The sequence below is a fragment of the Ursus maritimus genome, unplaced genomic scaffold (genome assembly GCF_017311325.1).
Source record: "Ursus maritimus isolate PB19 unplaced genomic scaffold, ASM1731132v1 scaffold_27, whole genome shotgun sequence".
Lineage (NCBI taxonomy): Eukaryota > Metazoa > Chordata > Mammalia > Carnivora > Ursidae > Ursus > Ursus maritimus.
In genome coordinates this window covers 26,917,642-26,943,534 of record NW_024425230.1, presented here as the reverse complement: position 1 = coordinate 26,943,534, position 25,893 = coordinate 26,917,642, and the positions used below count along the sequence as shown (strand labels likewise).

The window sequence follows — 25,893 nt, the reverse complement described above, 5'->3', positions numbered from 1 at the left end:
GCTGAGTCTTCCTTCCTAATTCTCATTAGAAGCAGTGACAATGACAGTCCTCAATAGGAAATGTTCTTAAAGCACAATGTGAGACAACTACAATTTCATTCCATCATTCAAAGAAGTCCCAAATAGGAAGACATTTTATAAAATTTTTAGTGGACTTTAAAATCTTTCTAATAAAAAAGTTAAACCAAATTTCTTTATGGCTATAGTATCATGTTCACTAGGTAATTTGGCAAATATACAAAAACAGCCCAGCATGATTTGGACAAAGTTTCCATGTTTTTGTTTAACCACACTAGCGTTTGCTACAATGAATAAACTTCCTTAAGGGCATTACTATATGAATTTTAATAATGACACTGATAATAAAGAATAATTTCATTTATTGAAAACATCATTATCCCTGATACTGCAGGTAACATATTATATGCATTACCTTTCCATTCTTTAATCCTTAGAACAGCTCTTTAGGGGCATGAGAAAAATTTTTATTGTGTTTTCATTTTATGGAGATAGAACCTGAATCTCAGGGAGATTAGGTAACTTTTTCAGAGCCTGGCAGCTAATATGCACCACAGATGAATTCATATCTAAATCTGTCCAGCTATAACAGCCATTATATTGTATAAACTTTTAAAGCTATATAAAAATAATACCTGCTGTGGTAAAAATCTGAAGGAAAAAAAATTGTGAAGGAAAAACACACAGAAAAAAATTTAAAACATTAAAAAAAAAATCATACAGTTCTACCCTGAAAGGAAACTTTTGCTAACATTTTAGCTTATTTCTTCTCTATTCTTCCTTTTTTGTTTTCAATAACTCAGATTATACTAATATAATTTCATAATCTGCCTTCTTCACTTACAACATGAACATTTTTTTTCTTGCCACTAATGTATCTTTGCAGTTCATCACCAAGTGACTTTATTTCTAAACATTAGGTTATTTTCATTTTCCCTTAAAATAAATGATGCTGCAAAGAACATCTTTATGGAAGTCTGTCTGCATTTTGAATTTCTCCAAATGATAACTTCTAGAACTAGACTGGGTGGGATTTGAGCCAAAATGCAAAAAATAAGGTTTTCCGCAAGCCTGCCTTTGGATACTGGCCACTTTGGGTCTGAGTCCTAGAGCCCAACCAGAGCAAGGAGAAAATCCACATGAGGGGGAAACAGAAGATTGGTCACTTATGGGGCATTTGTCTAATATCTAAACATATTAAGAATGATGAGAGCCAGGTTTCTCACTGTACCTCAAAGGGAGGTACAAATATGAGCTAAGAGAAAAAAACTGGAAAGAATCCTGTATTGGACTGGAAATGGATGTACTTGTGAAAACTCATGAATTTCCATATATATAAAAATACAGTTGTAAAGGTGCCTGTATGTATGCATACATATATATTCCTTGGTTCTATTCCACTGGGCTCTGGAGCAGCAAACCCTTCAACAGCAATGAGCTGTCCAGATCTTGGCTTTTAAATACCATGAAATACCATTCTCCACTAAAAGGAACCAGAGCTTTTTGAAGAAATGGCTAATTCCAGGATTAAAGCAGACAAAAGATAAGATGAGCTTAGAACATCTTGTGCCAGAAAGCAAGGAGGTGCTCAAAGGTGATGGACTCATCTCTAAAAGACCCTGAAATCAGCTGAAGGGGCTCCTTCAGTTAGAGATTATATTCCATTGAATAAAAAAGAGACTTAAGAGTCTATACAGATATAAATGGAAAAAATTGAAACAGGATATTTACAAAGTTTCAAAGTATCTCCTCAAAAAATATTTACTAATATTTCCCACTAATACAGTGGGAAAGAGTAATTTTACAGGAGTGACATGTGGCACACACCACCTTAATCAACTTATCAAAGGTACTAACACCAGATGGGAAAGAAATGGAAATCATATGCTACCTGATACGATGAAACTAGAAGAGCACAGCATCACTTCTGTGATATTCCTGCCAAAGGTACATAATCTGAATCTAAGAAACATGTTCTACAAACTAACTGGCCTGTAATTTACATACTTGTCAAAGTTGTGAAAGCCAAGAAAAGCTTGAGAAACTGTTCCACATCAAAAATTAAGGAAATGACAGGGGCACCTGACTGGCTCAGTCAGTTAAGGCTTGAACTCTCTGATTTCGGCTCAGGTCACGATCTCAAGGGTGGTGAGATCGTGCTCAGTGTCCGGCTCTGCACTCAGCTCGGAATCTGCTTGTCCCTCTTCCCTGGCTCTCTCTCTCTCTCTCTCTCAAATAAATAAATAAAATCTTTAAAAAATTTTTAAAGAAATTACAAAAACCACGTAAGATTCTAATCTGAATTATTTTGTTACGAGGAACATTACTGGGACAACTGGCAACGTCTGAAAGGATTCTGAGGAATGGATGGTAGAAATGTATCAATAAGAATTTCCTGACTGATGACTGCATTGTGATGATGTAGAATATTTCTGTTTGTATGTAAAGCCAGATTAATGATTTACTCTCAAATAGCTCTGTCCCATTGGCAAATGAGATACCACAGCCTCACAGTCTCTATGCTCAAGAAGGCTGCCCCTCGGATTCCTCAGTTCAAGTCATTACCTCCCCAGGTTTTGCCCATTTTTTGAAATTGGGGGGCCAGAGATACAATACAAAAGAGTACAGGACCAGCGGCTGAAATATTCGGGTTTAAATATTGGTTCTTGGCTTTTTAACGTGCCACTAAGCAAAAAGAAACCCAGCTGCCTTCCCTGCCAAACAGTGACAACAGTATCTGCTTCAAAGGAAGCAGGTAAAGAGAAGGTCCTCCACTGCGTTATTATAATAATAAAAATCTGTACACAAAATGCCCAACATTTGAAGAACGGTCCAATAAATCATGGCACATCCTTACGTGTGTTTATAAAATCTTTTCATGTCACGAGAAAATGCTCCGTAATTCGGAAAGAACAGGGTCACACACAAAATAGAGATTAAAAAGAAAAAGACTGAGTTCGCAAAGGCCGACCCAACAACCCTGCAATCAACTGTGCAGGACACGCCTTCTTACTTGCCTCAAGCTCCTCTGCTACCACGCGGACCAAGCAATGCTCCTCCAAGTGGCCAGCATCCGCCAATCCCGCGGAGATCCAAGTCACACTCCGATGCGTCCGCAACACTCGACGAACACACTCCCTCCATAAGCGGCACACGCTGGGGGCGCAAACGCACAAAGGGTTGTGAAAGGACGTTCATTCCCCTCCCCAGCGGCTCACGGCACCCCCATTAGGGCAGCAGGAGATTCCTGCGGGATCAAAAGCCCCAGAGCGGAGGTGTCGGGGCGCAGATTCGGAGGGAGAATCAGGGGCGGAGAAAACCTTAAGGCGCACCTCGCCCCTCCGGGAAGAGTCCCCCAGACAGGCACAGGGGTACGGCAGGCGTACCTCGCGGATGGGGGCATCCCCTCGGGGAAGGAGAAGGGAGCCGGGGGCAGTCGTGGGTCCCGATGGTGTCTGCCCGCCCCGCCAGCCAGGGCAAGCCCGAGGCATGTCCCGAAGTAAGCTTCCCGCCTCCTCTCTCCTCACCCGGCCACCCGCAGCAACGCCTTGGCGGGCAGGAAGGTGAGGACACGCTCCACCACCTCCGCTAGGTTACCCAACACAAACGTGCTTTGTGGGTCCGCGGAGGAGCCTCGGTGATCACCGCCACCATGATCACCACAGCCACCCACCACCTCCATTCCTCACCAACCCGCCGAGCAAGCACTACGGCGGCTCGGAAGGCACTGCTCAGGCCGGCACAAGACCTCCCAGGCAGCGTGCACTGAGCACGCGCGCGCGCGCCACTTCCGGTCGCTTGGAGGTGACGGGGCGGCTGAGACCCGCCCACGTGACTCCAGGCCGAGTGGTTTCCTGCGTGCCTTTGGGGGAGGTTTGGCTGGTGCTCGGAGGTGGTGGGTTTGCGTCCCTTGATCCTCCCGGTACTTTATCTAGGCCTTCCGCGGGCATGGATCCTCCTTCTGTGCTTCTCACTGTACTTGCAGCGCTGTATTCCTTGTCGGTACAAATCTTTCTCTGATTGTAGAGTTCAAGGAGACTCGGTAGTATTTGTCCGTCTTTACAAGTGTCAGTTAATAACGTGAGCCCAATTTTTGAACGGGCAGTATCTGCTTTAAAAATAACTGGCTAAGTGTGTGAAGATGACCACCTATATTCAACATCTAGTGAATTTGGTTAACTCGGCAGCCTTGACGCCGTGTGTGAACGGACATATAAATAGCAGTTACCACTGCTGTGAATGCACCAAACCGCACTAGTTCCTAATAGCATCAGACTCACCGGGAATTATGAAGTTTTGGCTTTAAAAATTTTTTTTTAGAGAATTTGAGAGAGTGCGCATGCACAAGCAGGGGGAGGGAGGGGCAGAGGGAGACAAAAAGACTCCCCGCTGAGCAGGGAGCTGGTCTGGACTCCAGCGGGATCCCAGAACCCTGAGATCATGACCAAAACTGATGGCAGCCACTTAAATGACTGAGCCACCCAGCCGCTCTTGGCTTAAAAAAGTTATTTTTTATTGAAGTGTAATTAACTGTTACATTAGTTTCAGGTTTATGATATGATTCAACAATTTTGTGCATTAGTCAGTGGTCACCAAGATAAGTGTACTCTTTAATCCTCATCACCTATTTCACCTACCTACCCCACATCCCCTCTGGCAACCACTAGTTCTCTGTATTTAAGAGTCTTTTTAAAATTTGTTCCTTTTGCTTAAATTCCAATATGAGTAAAATCACATGGTCTTGGTCTTTCTGACTTATTTCACTTAGCATTATGCCCTCTAGGTCCATCCATATTGTGCAAATGGCAAGATCTTTTTTCTTCTGGCTGAATAATATTATGCTGTATATAAATACCACTTCTTTATCCATTCCTCCATCAATGGACATGGGTTGCTTCCCTATCCTGGCTACTGTGAATAAAGACTGCAATAAACAGGGGTGCATATCTTTTCAAATTAGTGTTTTCATTTTCTTTGTGTAAATACCCAGTAGCAGAATTACTAGATCATATGGTAATTCTATTTTTTAATTTTTTGAGGAACTTTCATAGGGTTTTCTGCAGTGGTTGTACCAATTTACATTCCAACAGGCACAATTGTTCCTTTTTCTCCATATCCTCACCAATGTACTTGTCATTTCTTGTATTTTTAATTAGAGCCATGCTGACAGGAATAAGGTGATATCTCACTGTGGTTTTACTTTGCATTTCCCTGATGATTAATGATGTTGAGCATCTTTTCATGTGTCTGTTGGGTTTTGGCACATCTTGGTCCTCAACTCCAGGCCTACTGAATCAGATTCTGGGGGTGGGAACCAACAGTCTGAGTTTTAACTTTTCCATGATTTATGCTTTCCTGTGATTCTGATGCAAGCTCAGTTTGAGAACCACGTATAGAAGGAACGTAAGCACAGCAGACACTGCTGTATCCCTACTTAACATCCATTTCTCCTGCTGCTTCCTACTAACAAAGCCCAGATTTGATCCCCATCTTTTTTTTTTTTAAGACTTTATTTGACAGAGAAAAAGAGAGAGCACAAGCATGGGGTGTAGCACGCAGAGGGAGGGAGAAGCAGGCTCCCCATTGAGCAAGGAGCCCCATATAAGGCTCGATCCCAGGACATCCCAGGACTTCGGGATCATGACCTGAGCTGAAAGCAGTCGCTTAACCAACCCAGCCACCCAGGCGCCCACATCCTCGTCTCTTGAAGGTAAACTTGATTGATCTAAACTAGAGGTTCTCAAACATTGTGGCCTTAGGACTTTTTCACATTAAATAATGACAACCCTAAAGAGCTTGTTTATGCGGGTTATGTCTATTAATATTTGCAATATTAAAAATTAAAACTTTTTAATATTCACATAAAACAGTACATCCAGATTAACAAAGACTGACAAAATTTTCGTGAAAAAATAACTATGCCCCCCTCATCCAATAGTGAACAGTTGTGGCATTGCTTTACATTTTGCAAACCTCTCATTTCTGGCTTAAAGACAGCTGGATCTGCTTCTGAATTCCATCTGTTGCACCATCACATTGTGTAGCCTCTGCAAAAGTCCACTGTACACTTGTAAGCAAATGAGAGTGAAAATGGCAAATGATGTTTTAGGAAAATAATTTTGACCTTAAAAAAACCACTGGAAGGGTCCTAGGGGTCTCCAGAGTTCCCCAAACATACACTGAGAACCTCTGGTCCAAACTAATCATAATGATTTCTTTCTATCAGCCATTAGTTTAGTTTAGGGGTGGATACAAGCCCCAGTTCTAGCCAAGGAAAAGTGAAGAGCAATATGCTTGGATGGGCGGGGGAGGCTTCTAAAAGATAAGACCATTATCTACCTCTGGACAGAGTAACATGGCTACAATATCCAGACATAACATTAAATCCAAAGACGAAGCCAACATGGAAAAAAATCTCAAAGCAGCATAACAGAGCCCAGATGTACCAGGCCTGGAGTTTGCTGATTTCAGGACTTCTTGTATGTGAGATAACTTGATAATTGTGTGTAAGGAGGCCACAGGAATACTAAAGAAGGAGCAGACTGTTGTAACTGGGGGAACTAGGGACAGCTATGGAGAAACAAGCACTTGGATTTATATTAAGGAATGAGAGTGGGAGAGGGAAAAGGTTGAGGAAAACCTGAGTATACCAAGTCTGTGGACACCATTTCTGGGTTCTCTGGCTTTCTCTTGTTAAATCAATCTGCCTGTGTTTCTCTCAACCCTCTCCTCACCCAATCCCACCATATATAAATCGTATTTCAAAAAAAAAATTCACGCTTGGCTTCAGGTGTTTGTAAACTCTAGTATCTCTTATGAGGGAAAAGTAACAAAGTTATTTTTTAAATGGTTCTTTATTCATAAACTTGATGCAAGTTTACAAAATTTACTGTACATTGCCAAATAAATCTGCAATGAAAAATAAACCCAAAAAAACAAAGCATGCCATATGTGCAGCTGTCAATCTGCTAGCCATCAGGATATTAAAGAATTCAATAATGTATTCAAGATTTAGCCTTAGGTTTAAGGAACTTTAATGCTTTAAAGAATTCTGCCTGGTCACTTACTGTCTCAGCAACTGGCGATCAGAACTTTATACAAATGTAACCAAGTAAACAAAAATGCCAGAAAATCTTTTTCTACTGTCCTCTTAACCAAAATAGAACAAAAAGAAATTAAACACACACAATAATGCAGAAGTCCCAAGTTTCTCTGATGTGGTTTACAAAGTTAAAAACTGAAACTTAGAGCAAATGCGTAGGAAACACTTTTGAATTTTGTAACTTGTATGTGCAGAAAATGTGCTTCTGAATTTCATTTTAAAAGTGCTTAATAACTAGAATTTACTTTTAAATCAAACGCGGGTAGAAAAAAAATTTATCACCAACCAAACAGGACTGATTCAGGTAAGGCAATGAAATAGAGGTACACTGATTTGAGTCAGGTTTTATAAAAGAATGGACATATGTAGAGTTCCTATTAGTCTTTCAATGCAAAAGCCATTGTTATGACTATAGCAAAACTTTTACGAGTCTCCAAATTAGATATCTTTTTGTACTTCACTGTGCAGCTTTTGCTCAAGGATTCTGTCTTTGTGCCAATCACTTTACAAGTTTATTAGTTTAAAAATGATTGCAACATCCCGTTAATAAAATGGAAACGTAAAATAAAATGACTTAGTATTTTAAATAACTTCAAGCTCTTACTGCAGTTCTTCATAAGAAATACTGAACCAACAAGAAGCAGATTCAGCCCAGCAAGACTCTGATGCCCCAGTGGAAATTACTACTTAATTTACACAGCCTTTGCTTTGCTTTGCCTAAAAAGTACAATACAACTCAATTAAGAGCGTATCTTCGGGAAACAATTTGTATCTTCACCTAGCCATAAAAAGTTTAATGATTTAATGAGTAGGCTTCCTGTCATTATTTTGGCAATATCAAAAAATGGTTTTAATTTGAAAAAGCTACTGTGATTTAGAAGACCTTAAACTTTCTAAACCAATATTAAACATCAATTTAACTTTTATTGGCTCTAAATGGAACAGTATATTGCAAGTCCTCGTAACACATGAGCTCAGTATGGGGAAGTTACCATATAGTCACAACTTCTGTAACCTGATGCTGACTTGTCTGCTTAACAGATTTTTCAAGAAAAAGAGATCATGAGTGGCCAGTATGTGTATTTATCACAAAAAATACAGTAAAGGCCCCACTGCTCAGTCCAAGATGCCTAAAATGAGCAAAATGAAAAAGGCTGTAACTCATACTGGATGTCAATTGACAGATTATCCACTAAAATATCTATTAGCTAACGTCTTCGGTACTGCTGTTAAGGGGCACTCAAAGCTTGTGTCTGCATGTTGGAAAGATTTTCTTTAAAGCAACATTGGTCCAAACATACGGCAGTCAACATATTTAGCCATCTTCCTTTGGAGGGGTGTACCAGCCTGAAACACAATGGAAAAAAAAGTTAAAATACCTTAAGTTAGCTAGGAGAAATGGCATTTCATTTAAGGTTAACTACTTTCTCTACTCATATTTTTTTTGTTTAAACCTGTTGTAAAAATTAAACTTATACTTGGGTTGGTAATACAGCATTTTGAAATGTGCACCACATAAAGTTATTTTCTATGAATAAATTGTACTTGAGTTTTCAACATAACATCTCTATACTAATCAAATTTCTAGCTAAAGATGATAGCATGGGACAATAGCCTACAAGCTAGGTTTTATCTTCCATTTCAATTGCGTAAAAGTAAACCTCACTGAAAGTAACTATCCCCCAAACAAAATGCTGGCATTTTAAAAGAAGAAGAACCTGGATTGTCAGTAGTGCAATGATATCATTTCCCCAGTGAGGAAGTCATCTCAGCAAGTGCAGTGACTAAGCCGAGGATCGGAGTTAGCAGCAAAACCAACCTAGAACCCATTTCCTGATTCTGAATCTACTGCTCTTTCCCCAAAGCTAAGCTTATCCACACCCACACTTTCTAAAATACATTTCCATAAACATTTTTGAAGTGACTACAATGTTTGCTTCAACAAAAAATAAAAGAAAGAGAAGAAAAAATGTGATTGTTTCCCAGACAACAAAAATCTAAGAGAAAGGCTAATGAAACAAAGTACTGCTTAGCATGACATGGCCACTGGAACACAGCAGGAAATGTACCAAGGTAAGTGGAGCGCCCACATGGTTATGAAGTAGCATACAGGTACCAGTGGATCTACTAATTTAGTGTGCGGTGAATTATTATCATGAAAACCCAGCCTTGTCCTCAGGTTTTATCATTTCCTTCTTCAGAGGCTTGAACTGTTTCAAATATTATTCTTTTAGAAACAGTCAGTGAAAAAGTGAAGAGTTTGCTCTGGGATTAAAATAAAAGTGAGCACAAAGCACAAATATTAACTCACAAGCTACCATATTTCTAGTAAAGAACATTTTACTGTAAATACTCTCCAAGAAAACTACTTCCTATTTCTTTACTCTGCACAAAAAAGCATCAGTCTTACTACTGTAATGTGTATCTCGTTATCAGCACTTAGTTACAAAGTGCCATGCGTATACACTATTCTTTTTCCTCACAAGTTTGGTAAGACAGATATGCCTTTGTAGAGATAAGGAAACAGAGGCTGAGAGGTAATGGGACTTGCTCAGAGACACGGAGCTAGTGAGTAACTTAAATGGCACTTGAAAAATCAGTCTTCTAATTCCTTTTTTTTTTTTTTTTAAGATTTTATTTATTTATGTGACAGAGAGACAGCCAGCGAGAGAGGGAACACAGGAGGGGGAGTGGGAGAGGAAGAAGCAGGCTCCCAGCAGGGGAGCCCAATGTGGGACTCGATCCCAGAACGCTGGGATCACGCCCTGAGCCGAAGGCAGATGCTTAACGACTGCGCCACCCAGGTGCCCCCAGTCTTCTAATTCCAAATCCCCATCACTGTTAGAGACAACAACTCAAAACATGCATTGTGAATACAAGCAAAATTTAAAGTAGAATAAAGTTTATGAAAGATATTTTGAGTTTTTAAACTTACAACTCAAATACTCTTAAGTGTATATAAACTGAAATTAGAACTATTTTTACTTGAATAGATAAATGTGTGTAACTCTCAAAAAGCATTAAGTAGTCTGAAGATGTTTCAGAAACAGTGGTTCAGGATCCTGATTACATTTACTCAGTATCAACAAGAACTCCACCTGTACAATCGCCTTTAACTCAGCTCCTATCCTAACACCACACATTTCAAGTGAGTAAAGTGATTTATGCACTAATCCATTAAAAAATCTTGACTCTGACTCAGGTTCTCAGGCCAAGTATTAAGGATACAAAGATTTTTGAATGAAGCACAGTGTGTGCATCCTCAAGTTAAACTTTTTCACTGTGACAACAGTACTTTACGAAATTAAAGCAAAAACAAAAATTAACAGGGAAAGTTATCAACAGTACCTTATATAAAACTTCTATAAATGGTAATAAATACTTATTGAATTAAACGTACCATTTTTCTCATGTATCTGTACAATGGAATTATAGGATTGTTGGGCTCTTGCTAGATTATATTGATTCTGAAAGAGAATTATACATTTTAAATAAAAACTGTAAGTAGATGAAAATCATTACAAACAATTTATGGATGCATCACCACTATGCTAAAAGAACACAGGAAACAATTATATTTCCATTTCAAAAATAATTTTCACTTAAAACCCTCATTTCTCAATTCCATTATTCTCTACCACTTTAGAGTAACAAAACCAAAGTTGTACTACAATAAAAAATCTATTTTAGCTTCACATCTCATTTTTATAAATCCTTTTAGCACTGGACAAGTATAAAGCTAGTTCTAGTGCCCCTCTCCACTGATGAATCAAAATAAAGAAGGCTATCTGGACATGAATAAAACTCAAACTCTCTTCCTCATACTTTCCATCCCCCCAAAAAACAAAAACAAACACACACACAAACAATAAACCCCCACCAAAAAATACAAAATATGACCTTTAGATAAGGTAACATTGAGCTTTAAGGACTATGCATATCAATGACATCTTGAGTTAAAAATCTAAAAAATATCTTATCCTAAGTGGCACCGAGGCATTACTAAAGGAGTCCTCTTTTGGTAGCCTCTTTACATCCTCTTCTAAAGGGCCAAATTTAGGATTAATTTGGTCTCTATCAGTACAACGGAGCAACATCTTAACCTACAATTAATATATATCATGAGCATTCTTCATAGTGGTACACACCTATTATGTCATAGAATTTAATAATAAATTCACACAGCACAAGAATTAAAAACATATAAAACATTCTAAGTGAAAATTCTCCTTCCTACCTGTCCTCCAACCATCCAGTTCCTCCTCTCATCCAACCTCCTTTTCCTACTCAAGTTGACTACTATTCGTTTCTTGTATCTCCTTAAGATTATATTAGCAAGGTCATGCATAGCGCATTGTTGTTAGCCACCATCCCCTGCTTTTCCTCCCAACAAATGGTAGGCAGCATGCTACAGACACTGTTCTACCCCTTCTCTCACTTAACGCATCTTGGACCTTGTTTCCCATCAGTGTGCAAAAAGCTTAATCTTTGTTTTTTTAAATCATGAAATAATCCATTGCATGGAGAGTCAAATACTTTATTGATCCCCAACTGGTGGACATTTAGGTTATTTTCAATATTTTGTTGTTACAATGTTACAGTGAGCAACCCTGCACAAATATTTCCAAAGCACTGGTAAAAAGTCCTTGAGTGGAATTGCTGGGCCAAAAGACATATATGCCTTTGTAATCTTGAGGTGTTGCTAAGATAGCTCTCTACAAGACTGTATAAATGGGCTTGCCTACCTGTCATGTGTGAGAATGCCTCTACAGGGCTTCACCAGAGTGCTCTTACAAACCTTTGTTATTTGTGACAATATCAGAGGTGGAAGATGATCACAGTGGGGGTGTGATTTGCATTTCTATTACTGAGTGAGGCTGAGTGTGTCTCCAAATGTTCGTAAGCAATTTATTTCTATTTCTGCAAATGGATTTTTCTTTATTTCTAGAGTATAGCCTTTTTCAATTTCTAAGAGCTCTTTAAAAATAGTAAAACCCTCCCATAATGCATCTGAAAAACAAACATAAAACATGCCATAGTGTTATCTCCAAGTTAATGAAAAGTAGTGTTTTCCAGTCGGTCTCTATGTTCAAAGGACAAAAATACAAGAGAAATAGATTATAAATGACAAAATACACATCCATTGGAACTTGGAAATGATCAAGAAGCAGTCACTTCCTAACCCTACTGCCCACTTACAAGATAAGAAGAGAAAAATAAGAACATTAGCCTTCCCCATTCTCAGTTGTCAACAGCATGATCTTCAATTCTAGTTTAAAGAGAATGTCACTGCAGAGGCTTTCCTGTAACAGCCCTTTCTGTTTTCTACTTCTGCTGACCTTATTAACCCCTTCCTTCTACTTTTTTTCAGCTTACTTCATTGTCCTAACACTGAGTCAGAGGCTGGTTCATTTTTATTCTTTTTTTTTTTTTTTTAATGGATTTTAGGGCAAGGAGCTCTCATTTAATTTCTAGTATGCAGTGATTTCATTATCGCTGTTCTCTAGCTATTGTGCAGTTTTCATTTCAAAGCACCATTAAGGGCTATTTCAGTTTCATAATTCCACAAAAGGAACATTTGTTTTCTGATTGTTATTATAGTTTTTTTTTTTTAAGATTTTATTTATTTATTTGACAGAAAGAGAGACAGCCAGGGAGAGAAGGAACACAAGCAGGGGGAGTAGGATAGGAAGAAGCAGGCTCATAGCGGAGGAGCCTGATGCGGGGCTCGATCCCATAACGCTGGGATCACTCCCTGAGCCGAAGGCAGATGCTTAATGACTGAGCCACCCAGGCGTCCCATGATTGTTATTATAGTTTTTAATTTAATTAATATCAGAGAATGACGTCTGTCCTCCTTACACTTTCAAAATTTGAAGTTTTCTTCATTGACCAGGATTAGTTTCATGAATGTTCCAGACAAAGAGAGAAGATAGATGACAGGGAGAAAGAGGAGAGAAAGAAACAGGGACAGAAAGAAAATTTTAGAATTTCCATTATGGTTCTAAGTATTTTTAAATTTTCATATGATTTTTTAACTATGATTTAGAATTGTGTTTTATTTCCAAATTCATGTGGATTTTTATTAATCTTTTCATTACTGACTTCTAACCTTAATTGCATTGTATTCAAATTCTATGGCTTGTTTTTAAATATTAATTTATGATTTTTTCCCCATATTCCATAAATGCTTGGGAAAGATGTAGTACCTAACTATTGGGCACAGAGTTCTACAATTGTCCATTTGACCAAGCTTAATTTGTTATTCAAGTCTTCTACATTGTTCACACATTTAACTTACTATGAACAAGGTACATTAAAATCTCTCACTATGATGGTGACTTGGTCAATTTCTCCTGTGGTTTCACCAGTTTTTAAGTATAGTCAACACACCATTATTACTATTAGTTTCATTTATCAGGTTTTTAATCTGTATTTTGATTTTGTTTTAATAAGTAAATAATTATTATATTCTCCTGGTAAATTGAGACTTTTATCATTAAGTAGTCACTAATGCTTCCTGCTCAAAAATTTTACTTTGATACTATATAGCCATATCTTTTTTTTTTTTTTTAGTGTATGCTTGGCATATATTTATCATCCTCTCCTTAAAAAAAATTCAATCTTTTTCTAGCCTCACAAGTTTTTAAAAAATGATTTATTTATTTGAGAGAGAGAAAGCATGTGTGTGTGTGAGAGAGAGAACACGAGCAGAGAGAGGGGCAGAGGGAAAGGGAGAAGCAGGCTCTTCGCTGAGCAGGGAGCCTGATACGGAGCTTGATCCCAGGATCATGACGACCCAACCGACTGAGCCACCCAAGTGCCCCTCTAGCCTCACAACTTAAACATACTTTTTTAAAAACTGCTAGATTGTGTCGTATTGATTCAATCTAACTGGTACCTTCAGTTCATTTATACTTGTGACTTGCCTTCACCACCTTACTTTCTGGTTTCTATTTCTTTTGTTTTTTAACATAATTTTATTATCTCCTCCTAGAGTTCCAATAAAACATTTTAGACCTCAATCTGATCATCACCTCTCGACTTGTACCATAATGTCTATTCCCATGTTCTTTTCTGTGCAACATTCTGATTTACTTCTTCTAATCAATTAATTCTCTCTTCTGATACCTAACCCATCTATTGTTTCTCATTTCAATTATATTTTTCATTTCTGTAAATTCTATTTCATTCTTTTTCAATTTGTCTCATTATTCCTCATGGTCTCATTGTTTGATCAACTTTAGGATTCTTTCTTTTTTTTTTACATTATGTTTTTCAAATAACTATTCATTTTCACATAACTCTAATATCTGAAGTCGATTCTGTGTATCTGATAATTCCAAAACATAAAGTCTTAGGGAATATATATCTTATTTATTGTTTCTGCCAATTCTCATGTATGCTGGCTTACTTGTGTGCCTGTGATTCTTCAGGAAATCCATATTTGCTTTAGCTTAACCTTTAAGAATCCTGTAGGTCTAAATCAGAAAAAAAGCTTTCCTCTGAAGAGTATCTGTCTGCTTCTGATGAGAACTGTGGATACAATTAACTTGAGAGCATTTTAGCCTCCTTGGAGAATCTCAGGATCATGCAAGGTTCTCACATTTGGCTTGCCAACCTTGCTCATTTATAAATAAAAGACTTAGTACAGGTAGCACCTCCCCCTCTCCCTGAAGGAAAAACCAAAACCATCTGAACAGGATCACTCACCAGAGAATTCTGTAGGTAAGTAACTGGAGGTCTATGGGCAACATGGAAGGATAGGTGCATTTCCTGATTGTAGAAATAGTTTGGGAGCTGCTCCAAGAGTTGTGTGCACCAGGATTTCACTATTTACCTCAACTATCATGCACTCTACGTGGTGAATGACATTTATAAAGGGCACTACCTTGCCTATCCAAACCCCCGAATTCTTGCTAGGTCATGATAGCAGAACTCTACTTTAGAAGGCTCTCTCACCACTACAGCCTAGAGTTAATGTTATAGCCGATAGCCCATGTTAACCAGAAAACCAGCCTGGCCAACATCCTCCTGCCGCATGGCTCGCTCTCAGCTCCTGCTGGCCGAGCCTAGGGGAGCAAGCTAATGGCAGCCTGTACAAATGACTCTTGCCTGCACAGAGCTGCAGATCCTCAGCAACATCAATTTGATCCTTTCTCCAAATTTCATGTGTGCTAAGAGGCCATTTTTTGTTTTCCAGGACTTATGTATATCATTTTAGTAATATTTTCAAGAGACAAACTCATTCATTTCTTTTGAACCAACAGCTGATACATCTTTAAAAATATTTAAGATATTTTTGAAGTAGTAGTTATAGGTCAAACAGAAGTTCAAAGAACACAAATGATTTAAAGTCTCCCTCCCATCTCTAACCCGCCCTGTCAATATTTCAATACCCCCTTATCAGAAATAGCTGTTAATACTCTCTTGAATATCTTTACAGATGCTTAAAAAAATCTATATATTAATAGATCCTTGTCTGTCTGTCTGTCTCTCTCTCACACACACGCACACACACACAAACACACACATATGGTAGCATATTTTTAATGAACACCAGTTAGCATGTTATTTGACAGTATTTTTAAAGTTAGCGTTCAGACTATTTCCTGTAGAATTTAAAATCCTTTAAGGTAAAACTCCTATTACATCATGTAAAGTTTCCATATTCTTAATGATACTTATTAATAAGAAGAAAAAAATGGAAGAGTGAAGTTTTATCATAACAATTCATTCAAAAAATTCACCTTCTAAGACATACTTTTATATGCAAATGTGCTCAGCTGCCTGACTTGACATTCTATATAAAATGGTTCTATTATTTACTTGCTAAGAAACCTATAAATCATGGAAATGTAAGGGTTGAAAGCAATTCTACTGACATTGAGTAATTCCAAGGGAACTGTGCACCGAACAGAGTATTGGTATTACAGAATTTTAAAGCTAGAAGAGACTTAAAATATCCAGACCAATTGTATTTTAGGTAGATAAAGATGCCTAGAAGAGGTAAGTTTATACAGTGAATTATTAGTAAAATGTTCAATTACTCAAAATGACCATTGTTCTAAGCCTTTTACATTCTCTTTACAAGAAAAGCATGCTAATTTTTTTTTAAAACATGATGAAATTTAACATCAAGTTCTACATATAAATAAACGCCAGGAAGAATTTTATTAAAAGACCAGAATTATACCAAATGTTAATAGTATTTCTAGATAGTCAAATTACAAATGACTTCAGTTTTTTGTATTTTTCTATGTTAGAAACCATACAGTAAGCATAAATTTTATCATTACAAAAAAATAAAATTTGATGTCTTACTCTATAATCACTCTGACACGTTTAACACACCTAAAATATACACAGTTAAGAAATGCTAGTTAAATGTAGTTAAGCAATTCACTAGACTTTATAAAAAATGTTATTTTGTTTCAGTGTACAGAAACAGCTGTTAAAAGAACTTAAGTAAAACAGTTATTATATAGTACTATCCCAAATAAATGAGTTTCATAATACCCTTTTCAATTTTTTGCTTCCTCTGTGAGTTAAGATCTAGTGGACTCATGCTCTGATGTGCAATACAGTTATAAACACACATTTAAATTTCGTACTATTTGGATACACATTTAGCACAAAATTCACACAGACCTTTAAGAACATATGTTAGGTCAGGATAATTTCCATCAACAAATATTTTTGCAAAGTGTATTAACTTGGTCCATTTAACTGTTTACAGATAACTACAATTAGACACGGAAAGAGGTTTCTGACAGTGACTGAAGAACAGAACTCCATGGGTAAGAGCAGAGACTAACACCAGACTGTCTGGTTCCAATCCTCGTTCTGCCAGCTGTCACCTTACACAAGTTATCTAACTTCCTTGTGCTCCAGTTTCCTCATCTACAAAATGAGGACGATAATAATATCTACTCTTACGTCAGTAAAAGGACTGAAATAGTACCTACAAGTAAGAAGTTTAGATCAGAGCCTAGCATATAAACGCTCCCTAGGAATTAACTATTATAACATAATCTCAATGTTTGAGATTCCTTTGAAGGAAACTTCAAAGTACATATAATTTTTAACTTATTAGTATGTACATACCAATATTAGATTTAAAATTATAGACATGTTTACCTATAGTAAGAATAACAAAGACTAAAAGAACAAGAAGAAGCCTCATAAGGTAACAGAAAATATATATTATCATTTATGTGATCTTCTTAATAAAAGTACCTTGTTTGCTCCAAACTGCACTCTGGCTTTGCCTTTGACTAATGTGGCATTGATCTGCATGATAACTGATTCTATTGAGTAGGCACTGCTCCAGCCCTAGAGGAAGAAGAAAACACTTCTGTAAAACACAATGGTACTCTTGATTTCCACTTTGGCAAACTTGACAAAATGGTACATAACAGCTTGACAATAGCAAGACAATATTAAGAAGACTGTATACAAGAGAAAAAAGTTGGACTGTTTCTAAAACCTTGTAACACAAAAAACAAACAAAAAACCCTACGTTCTAAAAATCAAACATAAGCAAATTATAACCTTATAGAAACATCGTTCTTAGAACACCTCTCCTTGCATAGATTAAGCACCAAGTACAATGTCATTTTATTGGTTTGCCCTAAGTAGCTTTTCATTATTAAAAGTAGGTGCTCTTCAAAACAATTTTTTTAAATAGGTGGTATTACATCAGAGCTTTTCCACTCAGAATCTAACTTACATCATCAAAACACTCCCTTCAGACTGAAAAATGAGTACCATAAGAAAACAGTCACCTGTTTTGTGAGAAGTTCCATGCATAGTGCTCCACCACCCAACACATACCTTAAAAAGAGAAAAGGAATCATATTTAATTCTCTAGATCTCAATGTTCCTTCTTAATTTTTAAAGGGCCACCATCTAAGAAGTATGCATACAAGTAAAGGGTAGAAGATAACATGCAAAAATGAGAACAGTGGTTAGGGTTCTAGAACCAAAAGGGTAGTTAAAAAAATTCTAATATCATTGCTTTATTACAGTCTTAATTTTTTAAAAAAATAATGGTTCTTAGAAACAGAATACTTAAAGACTCTAAGGACATCAGAAACTAGGACCTTAGCCCTAAATATTCCAGAGAATGGGAATGTTATATTCATCTGAAAATTTCTCTACCATGATGTTAATTAGCCACTGGCACCAACTTTACCCTATTTATAATAATCAACAGGACAAGGTATTTATGGTTAAATTGCTTTTATCCATACTTTCGTGAGGATCAAATGGTTATGACCACAGAGCCTCTCTCTGGGACTCCCCAATTTCTCTTTCTAATCCTAAGAACTGTTCTCTGAACCAGACAACTTTTGGGAATTTCCCAGATCTCTCTTAGGAAATCCTTATTTAGATCGAGATTATTTAACCTTTAGCCCTTTCTCAAACAAAATAATTTCATTTCTCTTTTAATGTTATTTTAAACTTCAAAATATATGAAATATCATGCCTTAAAATCAAGGAAATGATAATTATAGAAGAAAGTCTGCTAAATCTTGAAAATACATAAGCTAAGACCACAAGTCTGATTAGATCTAAGTGAACACCGAGTCCATTACAAACTTTTTTGTCCTCTGGGACTTTGCCCATGCCTTTCCCTTGCCTGACATTCCTTTGGCTCCCTACTTTTCCAAATGCCATCTTTTCCTCCAACAAAACTTGCCAAGACCATTCTAACCTGTAGGTTTTGCATTCTGGCTAGCCAAATGCATCCTTGAGTTGACTAAACCAAATCACAGAAAAGTAAGGAATCTAAAAACTTCTACTGTAGACCATTATCATTACAGTGAAATTATTCAATAATGGAAATTATTCAATAATTCCCACATCCTGAGGAACTTAAGCAAGTGTCTCCCTTACCTGACTGTACCAAACTCTGGGAACTTCCACAGTTAATGTTTACAGGAGGGAAAGATAAAACACTTCAAAACACTAAATTTGGGTGGAGAATCAGGAGATTTTAAACTTCTTTGTACATTCTCCTAGGTCTCTAAAACACAGAAATCTATCTCCAATCATTTGACTCTCCCACTGGGCTCAAAGAGTATCTTATATATAGTGGCTTTATTATTTTTTTTCTTTTAAGATTTTATTTATTTGACAGAGAGAGACACAGCAAGAGAGGGAACACAAGCAGGGGGAGCAGCAGAGGGAGAGGGAGGAGCAGGCTTCCTGCTGAGCAGGGAGCCGGACGTGGGGCTCGATCCCAGGACCCTGGGATCATGACCTGAGCCAAAGGCAGACGCTTAACAACTGAGCCACCCAGGCGCCCCTATATATAGTGGCTTTAAATAAGCACTTGCAGATTTAACAGAATTAGAAGATCCATGTTTTCTTTTGGATTTTGGTTTCTCCATAAACTGCTCAAACTCCACTAATCTGTTAATGAGTTAACACTATTCTTGATCCTTACACTTCAGAACTGATAAATACAGACAGGGACTCAGAGACTGATCTTAAGAAAAGCAGTTATGTAGACCACGCCGAGTTAAGAATTACCCAACCGCCATCTTTCTTTTTAGCACCCCACTCTTCATTCTGGGGGTGGAGAGTCTTTCAGGTGAGAAGGAGGCAACTTTTTGTACTCAGGCCAAAAGAAAGTACATTTTCTACAAGGCCATAACTACACAAATGTTTGTTGGCTGTCTAAACAAAAGAAACAGTTCTAGTACCTACATAAAAAGTGAGGTAAGTAAACTTTTCCTTAACACACACTATTAGCAGCATGTACACCTAAAAGGAGTGGTTGATTTTACTTCCATATTGAGTTATATTCATTTTATCAATACATGCTCCAAACCCTTACTGCTCTTTGCCTCCAAAAAATAGTTCCTGTTAAATATTGAGACAATTCAAGGATAGTAGGGGAAAAAAAAAAAATCTAAGGATCATTTAAAGATAATATGCCACACATGCAGGCACAGTATTTTCAACTTTAAAAAACTTCAGTTGTGAGGTATCTGGCTTGCTCAGTCGGTGAAGTGTGCGATTCTTGATCTTGGGGTTGAGTTTGAGCCCAGTGCTGGGTGTAGAGATTACTTAAAAATAACATCTTTAAGAAAAACAAAAACAAAAAATAAAAATAAAAAAACCCACCAGAACCAAACCAAAAAAAAACCCCAACCAAACAAAAAAAAAATACCTTTAGTTGCCAAAGCTGTATAGCAAAACACTATCCTAAAGCTTAGCCTCTTCAGGAAATTCATAATTTTCGTTATACTAAGAAATTCTTGCAAGAATGTTTGCTAACTAACCTCTCCGTCCACAAGCTAGAATGATCATTTAAATTACACTGATGAGGGGACAAGAGAAACTATTTATCAGTACTAGAGTGTTTACACAACATGATTAAGTGATCCTAAAAAAGAGATGGGAAATGTAAAATTTTTATATTATAGCCAAATTCTTGACAATAATCACATTAAAAATAAAGAAGAAGAAGAAGGCAGCTTAGACAGGCCACGTAAAACAGACATGACCCTCCTCTTTCTTGAGGTAAGGAAATAAACTATAGATTGTAAGAACAGAGGCTTTAGATAGGAATAAAAGAAAATGCCAGCACTCAAAACCAGACTATTAAGGACATGTTCCCTTGATACAGACAGAAACAATCCATGGTCATCTAGAAGTAGAAATTTTCTCTTCATGGATGAGTGGGGCACAAATAATAATTCATATTATGTCAACAAATAAAGAAACCATTTTCAGTTGCCTACAAACAGCCACTCAAAATGTATTAATGAGATAAAAAGGAAATAATCTTTATGATTCTCTCTCAAGTTACTACACTCTGATCCGGACTAAGCAAGAAAGATAGCCAAGTACTGATGGCTCATTAAAATAGCTCATAAAAATACTAAGCCTTGGGGTGCCTGGGTGGCACAGCGGTTAAGCGTCTGCCTTCGGCTCAGGGCATGATCCCGGCGATCTGGGATCGAGCCCCACATCAGGCTCTTCTGCTATGAGCCTGCTTCTTCCTCTCCCACTCCCCCTGCTTGCGTTCCCTCTCTCGCTGGCTGTCTCTGTCTCTGTCGAATAAATAAATAAAATCTTAAAAAAAAAAAATACTAAGCCTTGGTGGGGGGTGCCTGGGTGGCTTAGCTGGTTAAGCGTCTGACTTTGGCTCAGGTCATGATCTCAGGGTCCTGGGACTGAGCAGTGAGTCTGCTTGTCCCTCTGCCCCTCCCCCTACTCATGACTTGCTCTCTCTCAAATAAATAAAATCAAAAAAAATAAAAAAATAAAAAAATAAACCAACCCTGGGAATTAGATTACCCTAAATTGTCTCTATCTTGCTAACTTACTATAATTCCCTATCTCATTCATTGACTCACAAATATTTGCTGCACATATATATACTACACACTGAGCCAGGCACAGTATACACTGAAGAAAACTGACAGGACCCTGTGCTTCATGATGTTTACCATCTAGTTAAGATTACAGACAATAAACAAATAATACAAAGTAGGGAAGGAGGACCCAGAGTTCTAGGAGAAGGAATCACCAGGGGGGCATTTTAAAAATGTGGTAGTCAGAAACAGCATCTGTACAAGTAATGCACAAGTTGAGATTTGTCGGAGTTAAAAGTGTGGTTTGGAGTAACCTTCCAGGCAGAGGAACATAGGTTTAAGAAAGGTTATGAGGAAAAAAAGAGTTTGCTGGGTACTGGGGGCTGAAAGACATTCAGTGGGGCCCCAGCTTTGACAGGAGAAGTGTGGTACGAGAGGATTAGAGAGGAAGCCAAGGGCAAGGTCACAGACAGCCTGTAGAATATGGTAAGAGCACCAACCTGTAAGAGCAATGGAAAGACATGGAAGAGTTTAAGCAGGAGAGCAACATAATCAAACACACATTTATAAAAGATCACTCTAAAAGCTTACATGAGGGAAGGAACACAAGCAGGAGTCCAGTCAGAAATCCTCTGAAGTGGTCCACGTGAGAACTGATGGTAGTAGCAACAGAAATGGAGACAAGTAACTGGATCTGGGAACTCTCTGAGAAGGAGAAGAATTAGAGGACCAGATGTGGGAAAGGAGGGTATAAAGAAAAACACCTACATTCAATAACTGAGATGGGGAAGACCGGGAAAGGAGACTGGAAAGAAAAGGAGTTCAAGTTTTTGTGCTATAGAGTTGGAGATGCCTGTGTAAGAGACATTCAAGTAGAGATGTTACGAAGGCAGGTAGATGGAGCACTGGGTGTTATACACAAACAATGAATCATGGAACATTACATCAAAAACTAAGGATGTACTATATGGTGACATAATAAAAAATTATTATAAAAAAAAAGAAAGCAGGTAGACACTGGGAGCAGAAAAGACATATAAAAACATAAGATATGAAACCTGGCACAGGAGATGTTTTGAAGCCATGGCAGCCTTTTCAACAAATACTACTAGAGCAATTGGACCATTAGGCAAAACTCTCTGACCTAAATCTCACACCTTATACAAAAGTTAACTCAAAATGATTCACAGACTTATCTGTAAAATGTAAAACTATAAAACTTTGAGAAAACACAAAACAGGAGAAAATCTTTAGGATCTAGGACAAGGCAAAGAGTTCTTAAATTTGACACCAAAATCATAATCCATAAAAGGAAAAACATCTATAAAGCAAACCTCAAAGCTAAAACCTTTTTGCAGGACACAAGATATAAAAAAAAATTGTGAATTTTTGCATTTCCATACACTAGTAATGACATAGCAGAAAGAGAAATTAAGAGAATGATCACATTTACAATTTAATCAAAAAGAATAAAATACCTAGGAATAAATTTAACCAAGGAGGTGAAAGACCTGTACTCTAAAAACTCTAAGACACTGATGAAAGAAATAGAAGGTGACACAAATAAATGGTAAGCTATACTATGCTCATGAATTGGAAGAATATTGTTCAAATGCCCATATTATCCAAAAACAATCCATAGATTCACTGCAACCCCCATTAAAATACCAACAGCGTTTTTCACAGAACTAGAACAAAAAACCTTAAGATTTGTATGGACCCACAGAAGACTCTGAAGAGCCAAAGCAATCTCAAGGACAACAAAGCTGGAGATATCACAATTCCAGGTTTCAAACTATGCTACAAAGCTATAGTAATGAAAATAGTATGGTACTGGCACAAAAAAGAGACACACAGATCAATAGAACAGAATAGAGAGCCCAGAAATAAACCCACACATACATGGTCAATTAATCTATGACAAAGACAAGAATACACAATGGGGAAGAAAGACCATTTCTTCAATAAACAGTCTTAGGAAAACTGGATAGCTAGCTACACACAAAGGAATGAAACTGGACCATTCTCTTATATCATACACAAAAATAAATTCAAAACAGATTAAAGAGCTAATTGTAAGACCTGAAACCATAAAACTCCTAGAAGAAAACATAGGTAGTGAGCTCATATAAATCATCCTTAGCAATATTTTTCTGGACATGTCCCCCAGGCAAAGAAAACAAAAGCAAAAATAAACAACTGGCACTACATCAAACTAAAAAGCTTTTGCACAGCAAAGGAAACCATTAACAAACAAAAAAGCAGCCTACTCTATGGGAAAAGATATTCACAAATGATACATCCAGTAAGGGGTTAATATCCAAAATATATAAAGAACTCATGCAACTCAACACCAAAAAAACTAATAATCCAATTTAAAAATCGGTGGAGAACCTGAACAGACGTTTTTCCAAAGAAGACCTACAGACATATGAAAAGATGCTCACCACTAATCATCAGGAAAATGAGAATGTAAACCACAGTGATCTATCCATTCACACTGGTCAGAATGACTACTATCAAAATGACAAGAAACAACAAGTGTTGGCCAGCATATAGAGAAAGGAAACCCTCATGCACTGTTGATGGGAATGTAAATGGTGTAGCCCCTATGGTAAACAGTATGGAAGTTTCTCAAAAAAACTAAAAAGAGAAGTACAATATGATCTAGTAATTCCACTTCTGGGTTTTTATCCAAAGAAAATGAAAATACTAATTTGAAAATATATGTTTATTGCATATTGTTTCCAATAGCCAAAATAAGGAAACAATCTAAGCATCTACTGATAGATGAATGGATGAAGAAGTGATGTATATATGTGTACACACACACACACACACCACTATACAATGGACTATTACTCAGCTTCCAAAAGGAATGAGATCCTGCCATTTGTGACAGTAAGAACAGACCTGGTGTATTATGCTAAGTGAAATAAGACAGAGAAAGACAAATACCACAGGATTTCACTTATGTGTGGAATCTGAAAAATAAATGAACAAACAGCAAAAAAATACAAAAATACAAACAACAAATTTGTGGTTGCCAGGCCAGGGAATGGGAGGAAGGTAGCATGGAGAGTGGGGGAGAATAGGTGAAGAGGATGAACAGGTACAAACTTCCAGGTACAAACTAAATACAGTCACAAAGATGAAAAGTACAGCATAGGGAATACAGTCAATAATATTCTAATAGCTTTCTATGGTGACAGATGTTAACTACAGTTATCACAGTATGCATTTTACAATGTTTAAATTGGTAAACAATTAGGTTGTACACCCAAAACTAATGATATTATTTTTCAACTACACTTCAATTTCAATAGATAAACTAAAAATCTTTGCTCTACAAAATATTGATAGGAGGATAAAATGAAGGTACATACCGGGAGAAATTAAAAACCACATATACAACAAAGGACTACTATGCAGACCATATTACAAATTGTTTTCAAAATTCAACAATAAAAAACAATCCAATTAGAAAATTGGCAAGAGACATGGACGCATATTTAATAGAAGAATATAGTTGCCAAATAAAAACATGAAAAATATTCAATATTAAGAAATACGCATTAGGGAAATGCAACTTAAAACCACATGAGGGAATTCTAAAGATGGAGGAGGAGTAGGAGACCTAAATTTCGCCTGGTCCCAGCAATTCAGCTAGAGAGCTATCAAACCATTCTGAACACCTGCGAACTCAACAGGATATCAAAGAAAAGAAAAGCGATCACTTTCTGCAAGGTAGGAGGTGGGGAGAAGTGAATCTGAGGCGACATATGGGAAGACAAACTGCAGGGGGAGGGAGCCTCTTATCAACCAGCTACACCAGCAAGCGACAGAGCAGCGGAGCACAAAATCAGAACTTTTAGAAGTCTGCTCCCAGTGGCTACGTGAGGGATGGAACCCTCACTGTGACAGTGTGGTCTCGGGGTCACAGGAAGACCAGCGGTGCCTGAGTGCGCCAGAGCTCCCAGGTATCAGAGCGGGGAAGCCGGCTGCAAACAGTGAGCCCAGGAGTGGGCTCTCACCTCGGGGTTGCCATAAACTGATCCGCGGCACAGCCGGGCCACTGCTCTTTGAGCAGCGGAAACTGGGGAGACTCTCCTTCCCTCTGTCCCCTCACCCCCGGGAGGAGCTGCACAGGAGCCCACTGCGGGAATCTATTGGGTCTGGAGACTCCAAACGGGCCTTGTGCCAGAGACAGAAATGCTCGGTCCCAGGCCAGGTGAGCGCGGAGTGCGGACAGAGACCAGGGAGACAGGAGTGATTGACTGCTTTTCTCTGAGGGCGCACTGAGGAGTGGGGCCCCGAGCTCTCACCTCCTCCAGGGCCAGAGATTAGGAGGCCATCATCTTCACTCTCATCCTCTAAAGCTGCGCAGAAGCGCCTTCAGGGAACAAAAGCTACAGAGAGCAAACCCCACCAGATTACTTA

General features: G+C 37.8%; 2 protein-coding genes across 10 annotated transcripts in view; both read right to left on the bottom strand.

Annotated features, from left to right (window-relative positions):
* Positions 1-3,701, bottom strand: part of FBXO22 (F-box protein 22) — a 36,847-nt gene extending 33,146 nt beyond the window's left edge. The window contains exons 1-2 of the mRNA XM_008712063.2: positions 3,546-3,701; positions 3,036-3,174 (exon numbers count right to left, since the gene is read on the bottom strand). Of these exons, the coding sequence (XP_008710285.1) occupies positions 3,036-3,174; positions 3,546-3,700 (294 nt within the window). The 5' untranslated portion in view covers position 3,701. The remainder of the gene's footprint in view (positions 1-3,035; positions 3,175-3,545) is intronic.
* A 3,152-nt stretch (positions 3,702-6,853) lies between these two features.
* UBE2Q2 (ubiquitin conjugating enzyme E2 Q2) overlaps positions 6,854-25,893 on the bottom strand; it is a 71,643-nt gene continuing 52,603 nt past the window's right edge. For 7 of the 9 annotated variants that reach the window (XM_040642936.1, XM_040642932.1, XM_040642934.1 and 4 more), the window contains 4 exons: positions 17,908-17,956; positions 17,360-17,455; positions 10,521-10,587; positions 6,854-8,467 (listed from right to left, as the gene is read on the bottom strand). In XM_040642936.1, coding sequence (XP_040498870.1) covers positions 8,436-8,467; positions 10,521-10,587; positions 17,360-17,455; positions 17,908-17,956 — 244 coding nt within the window. In that variant the 3' untranslated portion in view covers positions 6,854-8,435. Of the gene's footprint in view, positions 8,468-10,520; positions 10,588-17,359; positions 17,456-17,907; positions 17,957-25,893 lie in introns of those variants that run through there. The other 2 variants (XM_040642933.1, XR_005838116.1) reach the window with 2 other exon arrangements.